The following is a 15,755-nucleotide window of genomic DNA, read 5'->3' on the forward strand; positions in this document are numbered from 1 at the left end:
GGGGGGGAGCTGAGACGCCCCACTGTCTTGTCACATGCCTAATTACCCATCACTACCGTTACCCGCATTACAATTTCTGACGCAATCTCTCTCTCTCTGTTTCGCAGGCGAGTTCTGGATCGGTAACGAGGCCCTCCACCGACTGACGGCGGACGGCTGCATGGAGCTGCGCGTCGAGCTGGGCGACATCTACGGGCAGCGCTGGCTGGCCGAGTACGACCAGGTGGTGGTCGGGGCGCGCGAGGACGGCTTCCGGCTCAGCGTGACCGGCTACCGCGGCAACGCCTCGGACGCCCTCGACTACCAGACGGGCATGGAGTTCTCGGCGCCGGACCGCGACCGCGACACCTCGCACACCCACTGCGCCCAGAACTACGAGGGCGGCTGGTGGTTCTCGCACTGCCAGCACGCCAACCTCAACGGCCGCTACAACCTGGGCCTGACCTGGTTCCAGGCCGACCGCAACGAGTGGATCGCCGTGGCCACGTCCGAGCTCAAGCTGCGACGCCAGCCGGGCTGCGTGTCCAGGTCACCGCCGTCCACCACCAGCACCACGAGCACCACCACGGACGCGCCCAGCACCACCAGCGACACCAGCCTGGCCTCGAGCCTGGCCTCCACCAGCGACCTCAGCGACGCCACGGTCTGAGACCGGTCACTTGTTGTCGATTCGGCGCCGCCGCCGCTGCGTTGAGGGAAAGGGGTTATTTCGACGACCACCACTTCTCCATAGGACGTGATTATATACTTATTGAGAATGTTACGGTGTTCTTACTTCCTAGTCAGAGTGTGACTGAGACTTTGAGGGGGCTGGTGCCACGATGTTACCGTGCCGTAAGGGAATGACCATAAATTCAGTTGCGTTTCGTACAGTCTGACTGTGTTTCGACACTCTTGAACCCCCATAGATTCTCAAAAATATGTGAACTTTTGTCGAACTAGAGACTATAGGGTTCTAGAGCTAAGCAAGTCAAAGGTTTTATGTTGGTGCATGTAATTTGTGCCCACTCTGCTGTGGATTTGCAAGAACCATTAGACTTCAACAAACTGTCATTCAAATGGATGACAAGTTTTCTTCCTTTTCCATGTAGAAAAAAAAATAGGCTGATTTTTGTTTATTTAATAAAATGATGGGATTTCTCAACTTTATTACACAGTCAGAAATAGTTGGGCAATTGATATCAATAAGGATTCGGTTTTGGCTGTGTAACTTTTCAATTATTGATGTGAGTATTTATACGTGACAAAATAAATGACTTGCGAGAGAAAAGTCATTTGCCCATTTGCATAGGGTGAAACTTAATAGCAGTAAACCAAAGCAATTTTTTTTGTTACCAATTTATTTTGTAAAAGTTCAACTTGTATGTAGTATGTAATAAACAGCATTAAGTGTTTTCTTTTCAGAGAAATGAACTTGTTTTCAGCTGTTTAATTTTTAGGTCTGTTATTTATTTGTAAATAATTTTCACAGAATATTGTATAAACTAAGTCATAATAGAAAATTTCAAATTCATTAGCATTATTTAGGAATATATTGTTCTCAAAAACATCTCTTTTAGGCATGATAGAGCCATTGCTTAAACTTGCTATGGCATAGTTGTCTTGTCGCTAATTGGTTACTCATAATTCATTTTGAAATGTAATGAATTATTCATTTAATGAAGGTATTTACTTTCTCAAAATGTTTAAGTAAGGTATTGGTATCAGCACCCAAAGACATGTAAATTAAAATACCTCTCATTGCTAGGTTTTAAAATTAAATTTAAGTTATTAAGATGAGTGTCTGAATTGCGATAAAGTGATCATATGTGTGACTGTGTGAGTAAATGAGGTGAGGAACATGTAAAGTGTCTACAAATAAGTAAACGTGAATAAAGATTTGTTTTAATGATAAAGGATTTTTCTTTCATTTCGTCCTCCTATTTTTACACCTGCCGACATTTATTGATCTTGACTACACACCATTACTTAAGTGATGGGTATCCGTACAGACTCCTTTGAGACTGGGGTGGACTAGAGTGGAATTCCCCCCCCCCCCTCACACACACACACACACTCACACATACACAGGCTTAAGCAAAGGAGAGTACATTCAAGTTCAAGTGCTACCCCACATTAGCAAACTAGTCAGAAGTATCATGAGACGAAATACACTCGTTCACCGTAGCTAATTTAATTTAGAATTTTTATTCAACACCCTGTTAATAGAAGCGATTTGCTAGCCTTACTTAACCTAACCTAACCTAACCTTGCTGCTCCTTTGTGTCAAGTACATTCAAGTGCAAGTGCTATCAAACAATTTAAATTCAACATATCCTCTATCTATTGATAGAAGCGTGATGTGACTTGAATGTTAACCGTGAACGGTCCTTGCGTCGTCAGCAGACGATGTAAGGTCAATCAGACGTCAGAACAATTTCTTTTGTCTTCTAGAGGGCGCAGATGCAAATGGCGATACGATACGCCCGCGTCCGGTCATATCTGGGTCCAGGATCATGAAAACAAGTCGTCCATCTAAGTGAAATTCGCAGTTGTTATTGGAATTTTCTTCCGAAAGAATACGTTGTGCTAGTCTACCGTGAACTCTTGCAAAATCTTCACAAACCATGGGGGTTCCAAAGTTTTTCCGGTACATAAGCGAACGCTATCCTTGCCTCAGTGAGCTAGTAAAAGAATACCAGGTACTGTGTTATTGTGTGTTTACTGCCTAACTACTTGTTGTCATCTATCTTGACAGTAATATTTTAAAGTATCGTCGACTTTTGATTGCCCTTTTCACTCTGCCCTTTCACTGTGATTTTCATTTCACTATTTTAATCACAGTGCTTTCACTGTAACCTCAATTTTTCAGATTGAACACAATTTCAAACTACTATGTTTAAAGAATAAAGAGCGTTACATGTTTTTATTAGCTTTCTTTACTGTCTTAAAATCTGTTATCAGCTCTTTTTGAAGCTATTTATTAAATTTTTGATTTAGTCTGTCTCTACTTAACAGACTGATAATGCTTTGTGAAGCTTACCTGTTTCTCGACCGTTTTCCCCCCAAAATGAATATTTTATTATCAACTCAAAATTTATTGCACAGCCTATGTAAAATGTGTATTTCAATGCATGACTGTTTTTTTTATACAGATCCCAGAGTTTGACAATCTCTACCTGGATATGAATGGTATCATCCATATGTGTTCGCATCCGAACGACTTTGACCCACATTTCAGGATAACTGAAGAAAGAATATTTAAAGATATTTTTCACTACTTGGAGGTTTGTTACTATAAAATCTATGAAATATTTCGTCATTGTATTAGCATATAATCAGCATTTCTTTATCTTATTTGTTCAGATTCTTTTTCAAATAATAAAGCCAAGGAAGTTGTTTTTCATGGCTGTTGATGGAGTTGCTCCCAGAGCCAAAATGAATCAGCAGAGAGGACGCAGGTACATTTTTTGGAAGTTCATTGTTTTGTTGGGAAGTTTATCTGCTTATTTATGTATGAAACATTCTGTTAACTTTTAGATTTCGCTCAGCTAAGGAAGCCGAGGTATTGGAGAAGAGAGCAGAGGCCAAAGGAGAAAAATTGCCCAAAGAAGCACGGTTTGACTCAAACTGCATTACCCCAGGCACAGTTTTCATGGCAAGACTTCACGAACAGTTGAAGTATTTTGTCACTGACAAAATGTCTAATGACCCCCAGTGGAAAGGTGTTAAAGTGATTTTGTCAGGCCATGAGGTAAGGCCCGTGTTCTTTTTTCTGACATTTGTCATTATTTGTCATCTAAAATTTACTTTAATTGTAATCTTCCTTAATTTAGACACCTGGAGAAGGAGAGCATAAGATTATGGAGTATATAAGATGGATGAAAACTCAAACAAGTTATGATCCTAACACACGTCATTGTCTGTATGGTCTGGATGCTGATCTGATGATGCTTGGTTTATGCACACATGAGCCTCATTTTTCCCTTCTTCGTGAAGAAGTGAAATTTGGCAAACAATCTAAACGAACATCAGTTCCTGAAGAAACACGATTCTATCTCCTGCATCTTTCCCTGATGAGAGAGTACCTTGATTTGGAATTTCAGGCTTTAAAGAACAAGCTTAAATTTCCATATGATTTAGAATCTATTATTGATGATTGGGTAAGATGACATTTTTTTTCTATCATACTGTATTTCAACAGTAAAACAGTCAACAGTAAATCAATCAATCAATTGTTGGTATGCACTTTATTTTTCAACTAAAATTTAGCCCTTTTGTTTTGCTCTAAATCTTTAGGTCCTAATGGGATTTCTTGTTGGCAACGATTTTATTCCCCATCTGCCTGATGTTCACATTGCAAGTGGGGCCCTACCAATGCTATATAATGCATACATAGAGGTTTTGCCCACATTAGAAGGTTATATCAATGAAAATGGGCACCTTAAACTTGATCGTTTTCAAAAGTTTATGGAAAAATTGGCAGCTTTTGACATCAATCAATTTAAAGACACTTATGCTGATATGAAGTATTTTGAAAGCAAAACTAATAGGAAAATGGGATCAAAAGATAGCCGTGCTGACAAACAACCTCAAAACGGAGATGAAGGCCTTAGTGAAACAAAAACTGGGATCTCAGAATTGGATGCCCTAATAAAAGCCACTAATGAAATGGTAAGTAGGCTAAGTGAATGTTAAATACTGTATTAAGATAAATTTGCATATTTCTCTAAATCCTTATATTTTATTTTTATTTTTTGTAGGTATTGGAAAAGTTTTTTGATGATGAAGAAGGAGATGCTGGTATAGTAGATGAAGATGAAGATGATGTTGATGTCTTTGCCTCAAGAACATATGATGATGATTCTGATTCAGAAATATCTGACACATTCAGATGGGAATTTCATCAGCATAAAAAAGATTATTATAGGAATAAATTGGAATACGGAAAAGTGACAGAGTAATACTATTTTTGATAAGCCTGAAGTGCTTTTTATGTAATCCAGTTTTGTTGTTTGTCAAACTTAAATTAACCGACCCTTTCTTTATTTTAGACATGTTTTACGAGACCAGGCTGAGGGCTATGTTCGGGCAATTCAATGGAACCTTCACTATTATTACCATGGAGTTGCATCTTGGTCATGGTATTATCCTCATCATTATGCTCCCTATGTCTCTGACATTTGCAATTTCAAGGATATTACCTTGCATTTTGAACTGGGTGAACCATTTAAACCTTTTGAGCAGCTTTTAGCAGTTCTACCATCAGCTAGGTAAAGTGTGCTCGCAGAGAGCTCCATTATATCACTGGAACAATATGATTACAGAATTCTTCATGTTTTACAGTAAATCATTGCTGCCAGCACCCTATCAAGAACTAATGACTCAAGAAAATTCTCCTATACTAGAGTACTATCCTCCAGAATTCCAAACAGATCTCAATGGAAAAAAGCAAGACTGGGAGGCAGTTGTTCTAATTCCTTTTATTGATGAGAAGAAACTTTTGTCTGCCATGCTTCCTTGTGAAGAGAGACTGACAAATGATGAAAAGAATCGGAATAGTTTTGGGCCAATGCTAGAGTACACATTTTCAAATGAAACACTTGGTAAGACATTTTAAATTTTTGTTCATGTTATTTTTATTGTGTAGAGACTAATAAAGACTCTTTACAGGAGAGTACAGTGCTCCTCAGTATTTCTCTACCATAAAAAATAATCATGCCTTAGTGCGTGCAATATGGAGAAAAGACTTACATCTGCAACCTGAAGAAATTGTGCATGGTCTCCCTCGTGGTGTGCGTCTGGATGTTTACTTTCCTGGCTTTCCTACTTTCAAACATTTACCTTTTAAGGTAGGTATTTCAATTTTTCATGAACCTTAATCTCTTTAAGTTTGTCGTCAATCACAGTGTTAACTTTCTGCTTCTTAATTTTAGGGGTGTCTGAAGAAAGCCAAAGTTCAAGTCTTTGACCAAGCAAGTAGAGGTGAAAATATGATATTGACAATATTGAATGTTTGCTCATTTTCCCTGAAAGAGGCTGCCGACCATTATCTTGGGAAGAATGTTTACTGTGGTTGGCCTCATATGTCTGAAGCAAGAGTAATAGGGGTCGCAGATGGTTCAAAACGTTACAACCTCCTTGCTAGTGGCAAAGTTGCATTGGAAAACCTTTCCAATAATTTATCTGATCAATGTGAGGCTACCAAAAAAGCCCTTGGTAATGAGTAAGTACAGTGCTGTTAACATTTACAACTGCAGTATACAGTGCACTACATGTTATGCTCTGACCTTTTTAAAAATATCTTTTTCTATCAATTATTAGGTACATGAGACGTCAAGGAGTGGAAATTGGTTGCACCAATCTTGTAGTTTATGTGAATCATGTAGTTGGTAGAAAGTATGTGTTTGGTCAGGCCGGAAAGATTACCACGGAGAAACAATACACTGAAATTCAAGACCCATATGCCATACAAACAGTTGTTCAAGACATTGCTGTCCATGACTCAAGTTTTGTACAGTTTCAAACCCTTGAGGAGGTATTTCCTGTGGGTAGTAAATGCTTCCTTCTTGCATCTCCAGTTTACGGAAGTATGGGTGAGGTAGGTTGAATGAAACTGCGCTTGAAGTTAATTGGGTGTGGTTTGGCTAACATACACCAATTTTCCTGCTGATATGTAATATTGACTGTACTGTAGCTCAAGATATTTTGTATGTGCTTTTCATGTTTTGCTGTCTATGCTTACAGGTTCTTGAGGTTAAAATGAAAGAGGGACGTTTGTTTTTGAAAATCAGCACTAATGGAGAACCAGATGTTGATTATGTGCGTTACAACCAACATTCATCAAAATCCCAGTTCATGCCAGGTATGCATTCAGAACAGTTTCACTACAGTGAAATTTCGTTACTGTACCCCTCCTTGTAACTTGTTTATCACTTGTTTTTCTAGGTAGCAAAGCAGCACAACATATTGGGATAAGCTCACACATACTCTCTAGGATCACTGGAACAGTCTTTTTGATTGTTGGAAATAAACAGGCTGATAACCCAAGCAAAATCAACATAGGACTGAATCTTAAATTCAATAAGAAAAATGAAGAGGTACCTGCCTCAAGTATATCAAATTACCCACGTTTATTCTTGGTCATAAATGTGTTATTCTCTAATTATTTTTCTTTATTCAGGTTCCTGGCTTCACTAAAAAAGAAAATAATATGTGGCTTTATTCTAGGAAAGCTATTGCTGTCCTTAAAGAATATGTTGAGAAATTTCCTGAAGTATTTGAACTTCTCTCAAAACAAACATCAAATGATGTTTATGATGACAAGGATATGTACCCTGGTGACAATTGGTGAGTTGATGTTTAGAAACTTCAAAACTAGTTGACGGTGTAAGAAATTGTATTTGGAAACAATCTACTATACCTCTTTTTCATCTTTCTTTCCAGTGCCGAGAAAGTTTGTGAACTATCCAAATGGTTAAAAGAAGTTCCTTGTGTGAATGTTGACCGTCAATCTTGTGGGGCTCAGATTCTTGATGATGAAGTTGTTTCTCAAATTCAAGATGTTGTCAAATCATTTCTTGACAACCCTCCTGACCCAAAGAGACTGAAACTGCAGGTTAAACCACATATTGTTTTTAAGGTACGTTTATAACTATAGGTTTGCATCTTATTCACTTTCAGTACTTTTTGTAATCCATCAACCGTTTTCTATTATATTTTTTAATTTGTTTTGTATTATTTCTTTGATTCTGGATTGTTGTAGTCATCATTACGGGTCGGCAATTTGGCACCTGACAATAGTACAACATTCCAACTATTTGACCGTGTTGTGAATGTTCGGGATGATTCTACTGTGCCTCTAGGACTTAAAGGCACAATTATTGGTTAGTTATTCTCATTATAATTTAAAGAAGTAGTTAAGCAGATGAGATTATTCTAAAAACCAATTTCAAAATTGATTATTTCAGGCATTCGCCCTTCAGAGATTGAAGCTGATACTATGTATGATGTGCTATTTGACAGAGAATTTCCCTCTGGAATGTCCTTGGCTGGCACAAAAGGAAATTCTTACAGAATGTCTAGAACTGCTTTAATTGATATATCACACGGTCTTCGCCAAGGCCTTATTCACGAAAGCTACAGTAAGTCCCTTACATGACCCTGTTGCTAAAGAGTTTGCTTTCAGTAATGTTTGAATGAACCACATTTATTTCTTAATCTCTATCTATCATAGGAAATGTCCAGACTCAACCTCAATCCAACTCAGCATTTGCTAAATGGGCTGGAAAAGGAAAAGAAGGAATCAAGCCAGGTAAGAAAAGTTTTCTTGTGTATTTTTTCTCTCTTCTGAAGAAAGTTATGTCTTTGAAATTTATTTGTTTTCTAAAATCTATTTTTATTTTTTTATTTTAAGCATCAAATATGAAAGAACCCTTACCCTCCAAAGGCTCAAACAGAGAGAAGCAGTTTACTAGCAAGAAGCAGTCAGATTCCCCCAACAACCCAGGCCGTTTTAAATTTCCTGTATGTGTAATTTCTTCAAGTTTCTAATGAACTGTAGCAAACATCCATTTATTGTATTTGATTATGTTTTCAGGCACCACCAAATGTACAAATTTTGTCGAAGGAGAACCCCAAACCATCAGTTCCCCCTCAAAATCAGCAATGGGATCAGGTGCAAATAAATTCGGGAAAGAGTACAAATCACAATGGTCTGTGTGGTCCTCCACCTCCAAATGCATTGCCAATACCAAACAACAACATGACTAATGTAATGGACTCAAAAACAAATACATTAAAAATGATGTTGGGAGTAGCTTCTAATGCAGCCAAAGCCCAAGAAGTAGTAAGCAAATTTTGTGCTTCAAAGTTCCATGTTACATGAAACATGCAACTTATAACTTTAATTTTTAATCTTGAATTGTAATAAGACTACACTACCTATGTATAATTCTTGTTGTGCTTTCAGCCAAGTGCCTTTCCTGTAGCCGCATCCCCTGCGGATTTTGCAAAGTCCATGAAGCCTACTTGTGAAATATCTCCCTATTCTCAAGATGTTTGTGGTTTTCTGCTCCAATTCTTCCAGAGGAAAGGTATTTGTTACCAGTGAGGAATATTCATCCTTATATCATCAATTATTTTGCAGTCATACATGCGACTTTTTATAATTTTCTAGGTGTTGGTGTGCCTTTGTATAGTGTAGCTGCTATGGGAGCTGATGTGTTTGCTCGACTAACATTACCTGATGGTACAATTGTGAATGGCAGACCTTCTTTAACCAAACAAGGAGTGAGTGATAAACATATTTGTTGTGCTATTTAAATGAATCATTATCATTGTTTGTATTAATCATTTTGATTTATTTATATGCTATTGCAGGCAGCAGAGAATGCTGCTTTTCAGGCTCTCCATTTACTTAAAGTTTGCCGTGTTTGTGATAATGAGGACATGCTATCAAGTACCAAGCAATTCACAACTCAATCTCAAACTCAGCCAAACAGGCAGCTGAGTGGGCAACCTCAGCAGTTTTTTGAACAGTTCAGACAGGGTCACTTCCCTGGTCAACCTGTTGTCACTTCAGGTGTGTTTTCATCTTCTGGTGTTGACTGTGTATTACTTAAATCCCAAACATATAGAAGTAAATTTTTCAAATCACATATGGAAAGCAACTGTTGCCATAAAAAATACCTATTCCTTTTTGTTACAGGAAATCCTAATTGGCTACAGTCTGGCCATAGCCAGCAGGATCATGCCAGAACCTCCTTCCCTCAGGGACCTCCATTTTCCCAGGTACAATTCTATTGACTCATTTTTTCTGTCCATGCAATATTTTCCCAATAATATATGATATGTCTAATCTTGCATTACAGGCTCTACAGCATCATAATCTGAATTATCAGCAACCTTCTCAACCTCCAAATCAACAGTACGGCCATCCATCCAGACACAATACTTTGGTTTCACATCAATCTCCCCCCAAAAAACAACAGTCAAATAACCATTACAGAAGAGAGGAGAGTGGATCTAATAACTGGCAGTCAGTGAAGCATTCACCTCAAAGACAACAACACCAAGGTGCGACAAAGAAAAACCAAAAGGATTCAAATTCATTTGTCCCTTTGCAAGCAATGAAAAAGCAAAGACATGCCCGTAAACTTGGCCCACCATCGCATCAAGGGCCCAATGTGCCTGTAAGGGGTCCAACAAGTGCTTCAAAAGAGAGAGATTCCACTATCAGTGTTGAACAGGTATAATCTCATGCAATTTTGTACATTACGACTTTACAGTATTTTTGTACGAATGAATTTGATGACTTGGAATGCTTTTATCTCTTGTCTGGGCTCTGTGCTAGTGCTCAGTTCAGTTGGGTCTCCTTGGTGAGGCACGTGAGCAAAAAGCAGTTTTGAAGCTCATCTGTCTCATGCATAGCTGCCTGATGATGCTTGTCAATTAACAACTTTTCTGTTGTTCTTTGTTTCAGTTGGAAAAGGGCAAATCACATGAAAGCAATCTTGAGTCGATCTCGAGAAAGACGTGTCCTCCACCATTAGGCCCAGACACAGCCAAGGAGCAGGACACAAGTAAAATCACTGTTAGAGAAGAAAATAAAGATGACTCTCGTTCTGTTTCAAGAATGAAGAGGTCACGTTTAGCTATCAATTTTAACTCATCAAATGCATGATTGATTTTTGAAATTTATTTCTTGGATTTTTTTTTTTTTTTTAATTTGTGACTGAAGAAATGACCTTTTTTTGTAATTTTTACATGCTATCAGCGTCTGTATAATTGAATGACCTTCCTGATGCGGTTAGATTTGGATCTCTGAGTATAAATCAAGTTTAAGTTCTGTAATACTAGAGCATCAAATCTCTAGAAATTTATGTGGAGTATGAACCCTTATTGATAGATCAACTGAGCAGGGTGCTTATGTGTAATTAATTTGTTTCATAACATGTTCCCAGTACAAAACTTGTATATAAACTTGTAAAATCAATGTGAATTAAAGCAACTACTCCTTATGGAATGTTTTTATCCTCATGAAATGCTCATCAATTCAAAACAGTTACTTCAATTAGGGTAACATTGGTTTCAGACCTTTTCATATCAGGGTTTATACCAGATCTGTATTTTCATTCTCCCTGACTTTCCCCCGATTTCCAGATGAAAAAAATCTGTCTTTTCCCTGACATTTTTAAATTTAGAGAGGAGGCAAATTTTACGGCGAAAACGGACTAAACGGCAGAAAAATAAAATAATGCTTTGTAAGATATGTTAAGAAAAATAATTATCATTCTTACAAAGGCGTCATGGCTAAAATTGGCCCATGCGTTCACGATGCCATGCTCGACGTGCAACTATCATATTTCCTAACTTTTCCCTGATTTCCAGTACAATATCATTTTCCCTGACCGGTAAGAACCCTGCAGGCCTGATTTAAGTGAATAGCATTGCAAATTTCTAATCATTGTCAGCCCACCTTTAAAAGGACCACAGTGACAAGTACAAGGTAATTACCTAAAACACTGCCACCTTAAGAAAACATCCTGCAATGTGAAAAAAAAGCTAATATACCACTATTGATTGAAATAATTTTAGTATTCGGCACTAATACAACAATCTATTAATTTCAGATTTGAATGCTGAGTTAATTCTTATACTGATGTGATATTTGAATTTTCATTAAAATAGCAATAGAATGTAGCATCAAAAATTGGTACATCAGCTATGACATTGGAAGATATGTAAGTAAAGATCCTAACAGGGGTCCAGAAGGCAGCAGCCCCCAGTATGTAAATTATATCACTTTGAAAATGTACTAGGAACCTTGTTGAATAGTTCAGGCCAGCAAACCTCAAAATGGAGTTTGGTTGTGTGTTCTCATATTAAAAAGAACTTGTGAGAATAACAATATGTTATAGAAATTTCAAATTTTCAAGTCTTGCTGTGACTAGTTTAATGTGATTACTTGGGAAGCAATTCATTGAATGATTGATGTGCTGCTTGAGCAAGACCGGAGAGGAGTTGCAGGAAATGAAAAGCACGGGTAATTTCACATCTTTTATTGACGTGAGCAGACAACAACACTTAACGGTTAGACTTGGCAACACGCTCCAATTCATCCTTCTTCTTGATAGCATAAGAGTTTGATGAGCCCTAAACATATAAAAATAAGAGTTAGTTGAATTCAGAACAGTTGCTGCTACAAATACTGTTAAGACATAATTACCTTTGCAGCGTTGATTAGCTCATCAGCCACACATTCAGCAATCGTCTTAATGTTTCTGAAGGCAGCTTCACGTGCTCCAGTGCACAACAGCCAGATAGCCTGTAATGAACAAAAGTTAAGAAAATGCCAATGGTAGTAAAATAAAATAAATCTAAAAACTGCACATACCTGGTTTACTCTCCTCAAGGGGGAAACATCAACTGCCTGTCGCCTGACAGTACCAGCCCTACCAATACGTGTGGAATCTTCACGAGGTCCAGAGTTGATAATGGCAGTTACTAACACCTGGAGAGGGTTCTCTCCAGTGAGCAGGTGGATGATTTCAAACGCGTGCTTGACAATCCTCACAGCCATGAGCTTCTTACCGTTGTTACGGCCGTGCATCATGAGTGAGTTGGTAAGCCTCTCCACAATAGGGCACTGTGCCTTGCGGAAGCGCTTGGCAGCGTAGCGACCAGCTGAGTGAGGTAGGTACTTAGCGTTCTTCTCTTTGACAGCGATGTAATCCTTACAAGAAAATTAAACAGTTATTGACTGTTCTTAAAAATTAAGGTTGATCGTCTATCTTCAGTGCAAGGGACCTACCTGGAGGGACATGTCGGACACCTGGACATCATCACAGCTCCAGCGGCCAAAGAGCTTGACCTCTGGCATCTCGGCAGTGGGGGCAGCGCCAAGGTCTGTGGCGCCTGCCGCCGCAACGTCGGCTTCATCACCCCAGTTCTCTTCTGACATGATGGCTGAAACCACAGAAAATATCACTTTACAAACAGAACGGAATATTGACACCGGCAAAAAATAAAGTCACAGTGTGATGAAATAGAGTTTAATCCACCAACGAAACGAAACACTGAGCCAGAAAATGAAGGTAAAGTCCCCCTTCCCAGTTCACAAACCAACATAACCTACACCGTGCCGTGACGCTGACAATAACAAGGCACTATTTGGCAAATATTGGAGCAAATGTTTAATACAGTAACTGTTTCACTCCAATGGTATACAGTTGGTGTCGAAGATACAATACCCGCGAGATAGTCGAGCAAGTGCCTGTGCCCGACACGATAATCGTAAATCTAGCAAGCCGAACAGACCGCAGAACTACCACGTGTCCACAACAATTCAAGAACAAGATGTAAGCACCACTACATCTTCACGTTCTATACAGCGCAAATTTCCTTGTTTTAACTATCAGGCGCCGAAGACTTACTCCTGCACTTAGAACTAGAAACTTGTAAAATTGATTCAACCTACACGAGTTGTGCTTGCGGATCACTACACGCCGATTGAGGAAAGGCTAGGCCGTTACCGGATATTCATTATCTATGCCGAAACATAACAACTTCTTCCTTCTTCTCTTCATTTTTGACCTGATTGTGCCAACATTCGCATTTGAAATATTTTCCCCCAACAAACAACAACTGTGAAAGAATGAAATTTTCTCTTCCGATTGCTGATATCTTCTTTTAAGATTTTACGAAAATTAAATGAAAATCTTGTTGATTTTTCACACTAGTAGTGATTGGTCAGAGAACTCTGAAAATTTGTAGTTGGCCAGCTTTCGCAAGGGGGCCTTAAAACAACTTTCATACAAGGCGGAGTGTTTACAAAAGAGGCGGGTGAGTTCTGCACTTTTTGATTAGTTGCACCTTGATTAGTTGGTTAACGAATCGCGTTTGGTTTGGATCAATCGTTCGAAGTATCATCCCCATCGCCTCGTGAAGATTGCTTACGTCAACCATGGCTTCGGCTTCGATTTCAATGAGAAAAGTAGTAAGTCCTAGGAACATTGCCAGTGCCAGTGCTTTTGTGTCGCCGTCACCAACTGTGAACAATTCCTTGGGTGTCGTACTTCGACGTGCTCAAGGAGGATCAAGGAGTCCACAATCACTGTCATTGAAAAGCTCTCCATCTTTAAGCCCATATGTGGCTCGTGTTTTAACTCCAAGCTCTCAAGCCAAGTACGTCTGACTCTATTTTGCGAATTATTTAATCTGTCACATCTCTTACTTTTGGATATATTTTTGGTACAGGAGTCCTTTAGCTGAATCAACTTCTAACATCACCAAGAAATTCAAAAGTGTCCGTAAATTGCCTTGGAGTGATGGAGGTGAAGCATCATTGGGAGTCCATACATTTGCTCAATCAGTGGGGAGACATGTAGATGTTCTGGAAAGCATTGATGAATGCAGACGTACTTGTCTTTCTTTTGACACTCCTGACAGAACTGATTCGTTGATTAGGTATAAGCAAAAGAACTGTGGCATTTTTCTTCTTGGCAAGGGAAGTTTTGGAACTGTCGTGGAAGCATTATATAAAGGTAATCTGCCATGAAGTTAGTTTCTTGAAGTAGTAGCTTTATTGTCTCTTTATTTCTTGTCATTGTATTCAGGGAAAACTGTTGCTGTGAAGATTGTTGAACCAAACACTGGTTCAATGCGGCAAATTAGGAATGAAATGAACTGCTTAAACTTACACCACCCTAATATTGTTTCCATGTTGAAAGTTGTACTGCCTGATAATGACATTGCGGGGGTTGTCATTATGGAGAGAGTTTGTGGTTGTACACTTCAGAAACTTCTTGACCATGATTTTCTGAAAGACCAACTATCAAAGAGAAGAAGGTACAATTTTAGCAGTTTCATCAGCAACTCATGACATTGTTTAAGTTGTAATATCATACGTCAGTATATTCAACCTGAATTATTTTATAGTTACAGTGTACAGTTAAGTTCAGCTTTGAAATATTGCCATGAACATGGAGTTCTTCATCTTGATATCAAACCTCAAAATGTGATAGTAGAAAATTTCATGGACAATTGTAAGTTGTGTGATTTTGGTTGCTCCTCACTCATAGGAGCAGAAAGACAATACCTGCAGGTAAGTGATATCATGTCAATAGTCAAAAATTAATATAGTGTGATACCAGTAGTTATTAATGTTCGTTAACTTCTACAAAGGGAACAGTAGGATACGCTGCTCCTGAGGTGTTACAGGGAATTAAACCAACAGCTGCTGCTGATGTCTATTCCCTTGGTATAACCATGTGGCAGCTTATTTCCGGGACATCGCCTTATAAGGGTCACCGGGAGCACACAGTAATCTACAAAGTAAGTTGGGTGCTATTACCTCCTAGTTAAGGAGAAACTTCATCTCATCTTAATAGCCTATTTCTCTTCTGTGGAGGTGGTTACTGATGAGTATCGTCCCGAACTTCCACCTGCTTCCTGCCCAGAGGATGAGAGATTTTTATCATTAATTCAGAGGTGTTGGTCACAGCAACCACAATGTCGACCTACAGTTCAACAGGTATTGGAAGAATTAGAACAAATCCAATGCTCATGAATCAGTTGGCCCTTTTGCATCTGTACTAGTCATTTATGTGAAAGTGAGTTTTTAACGCTCTTGTTATATTTATGTATATAGTGAATATTCAAGCTTTTATTTTTGTTATTTGAAATAATTTTTAAAATGTTGTTGAAGTTGTAGATTGCCTTAGCATCCAATTGAAAAATAAAATTGCCATGCAAATGAAATTTTAACAGTCAAA

General features: G+C 38.6%; 4 protein-coding genes across 7 annotated transcripts in view; 3 read left to right on the forward strand and 1 right to left on the reverse strand.

The window, feature by feature from the left end:
* LOC127749161 (protein scabrous-like) overlaps positions 1-1,895 on the forward strand; it is a 2,609-nt gene extending 714 nt beyond the window's left edge. Inside the window, exon 2 of the mRNA XM_052266267.1 lies at positions 108-1,895. Within this exon, the coding sequence (XP_052122227.1) occupies positions 108-649 (542 nt within the window). The 3' untranslated portion in view covers positions 650-1,895. The remainder of the gene's footprint in view (positions 1-107) is intronic.
* A 527-nt stretch (positions 1,896-2,422) lies between these two features.
* Positions 2,423-11,000, forward strand: LOC113210747 (5'-3' exoribonuclease 1). The gene is made up of 27 exons (XM_026428862.2): positions 2,423-2,681; positions 3,135-3,266; positions 3,346-3,440; positions 3,520-3,733; positions 3,816-4,142; positions 4,279-4,653; positions 4,743-4,939; positions 5,034-5,252; positions 5,326-5,585; positions 5,653-5,831; positions 5,916-6,205; positions 6,304-6,580; positions 6,727-6,844; positions 6,928-7,079; positions 7,163-7,329; positions 7,426-7,621; positions 7,745-7,865; positions 7,950-8,123; positions 8,216-8,293; positions 8,396-8,505; positions 8,579-8,827; positions 8,951-9,074; positions 9,158-9,270; positions 9,361-9,562; positions 9,689-9,771; positions 9,852-10,229; positions 10,463-11,000. The coding sequence occupies exons 1-27, from the start codon at positions 2,607-2,609 to the stop codon at positions 10,661-10,663; spliced, it is 5,106 nt and encodes a 1,701-aa protein (XP_026284647.1). The 5' UTR covers positions 2,423-2,606; the 3' UTR covers positions 10,664-11,000.
* A 1,026-nt stretch (positions 11,001-12,026) lies between these two features.
* On the reverse strand, positions 12,027-13,620 carry LOC113210786 (40S ribosomal protein S5). Of its 2 annotated transcripts, none has more exons than XM_026428942.2 (5): positions 13,460-13,620; positions 12,794-12,948; positions 12,377-12,715; positions 12,209-12,307; positions 12,027-12,135 (listed from the first exon to the last, which is right to left on the reverse strand). In XM_026428942.2, the coding sequence occupies exons 2-5, from the start codon at positions 12,941-12,943 to the stop codon at positions 12,067-12,069; spliced, it is 657 nt and encodes a 218-aa protein (XP_026284727.1). In that variant the 5' UTR covers positions 12,944-12,948; positions 13,460-13,620; the 3' UTR covers positions 12,027-12,066. The 2 variants fall into 2 exon arrangements, with proteins under 2 accessions (XP_026284727.1, XP_026284728.1); XM_026428943.2 differs by having other exon boundaries at positions 13,416-13,508.
* Positions 13,621-13,832: 212 nt separating this feature from the next.
* The window catches only part of LOC113210744 (serine/threonine-protein kinase mos), an 84,647-nt gene continuing 82,724 nt past the window's right edge, over positions 13,833-15,755 (forward strand). The window contains exons 1-6 of one of the 3 annotated variants that reach the window (XM_026428860.2): positions 13,833-14,166; positions 14,239-14,525; positions 14,598-14,829; positions 14,920-15,085; positions 15,166-15,315; positions 15,372-15,747. In XM_026428860.2, coding sequence (XP_026284645.1) covers positions 13,946-14,166; positions 14,239-14,525; positions 14,598-14,829; positions 14,920-15,085; positions 15,166-15,315; positions 15,372-15,464 — 1,149 coding nt within the window. In that variant the 5' untranslated portion in view covers positions 13,833-13,945 and the 3' untranslated portion in view covers positions 15,465-15,747. Of the gene's footprint in view, positions 14,167-14,238; positions 14,526-14,597; positions 14,830-14,919; positions 15,086-15,165; positions 15,316-15,371; positions 15,748-15,755 lie in introns of those variants that run through there. The other 2 variants (XM_052266265.1, XM_026428859.2) reach the window with 2 other exon arrangements.

Source organism: Frankliniella occidentalis, unplaced genomic scaffold (assembly GCF_000697945.3).
Source record: "Frankliniella occidentalis isolate FOCC.00 unplaced genomic scaffold, Focc_3.1 Scaffold36, whole genome shotgun sequence".
NCBI lineage: Eukaryota > Metazoa > Arthropoda > Insecta > Thysanoptera > Thripidae > Frankliniella > Frankliniella occidentalis.

Excerpts from the sequence above, each read along its gene's own strand:
- LOC113210747 (XM_026428862.2), top strand. The coding sequence starts at position 2,607 with ATGGGGGTTCCAAAGTTTTTCCGGTACATAAGCGAACGCTATCCTTGC. Across the intron at positions 2,682-3,134 it reads AGCTAGTAAAAGAATACCAG|ATCCCAGAGTTTGACAATCT; the intron begins GTACTGTGTTAT and ends TTTTTTATACAG. Across the intron at positions 6,206-6,303 it reads AAAAAAGCCCTTGGTAATGA|GTACATGAGACGTCAAGGAG; the intron begins GTAAGTACAGTG and ends ATCAATTATTAG.
- LOC113210786 (XM_026428942.2), bottom strand. The coding sequence starts at position 12,943 with ATGTCAGAAGAGAACTGGGGTGATGAAGCCGACGTTGCGGCGGCAGGC. Across the intron at positions 12,716-12,793 it reads TGTCCGACATGTCCCTCCAG|GATTACATCGCTGTCAAAGA; the intron begins GTAGGTCCCTTG and ends TTTTCTTGTAAG. Across the intron at positions 12,308-12,376 it reads CCTTGAGGAGAGTAAACCAG|GCTATCTGGCTGTTGTGCAC; the intron begins GTATGTGCAGTT and ends TGTTCATTACAG.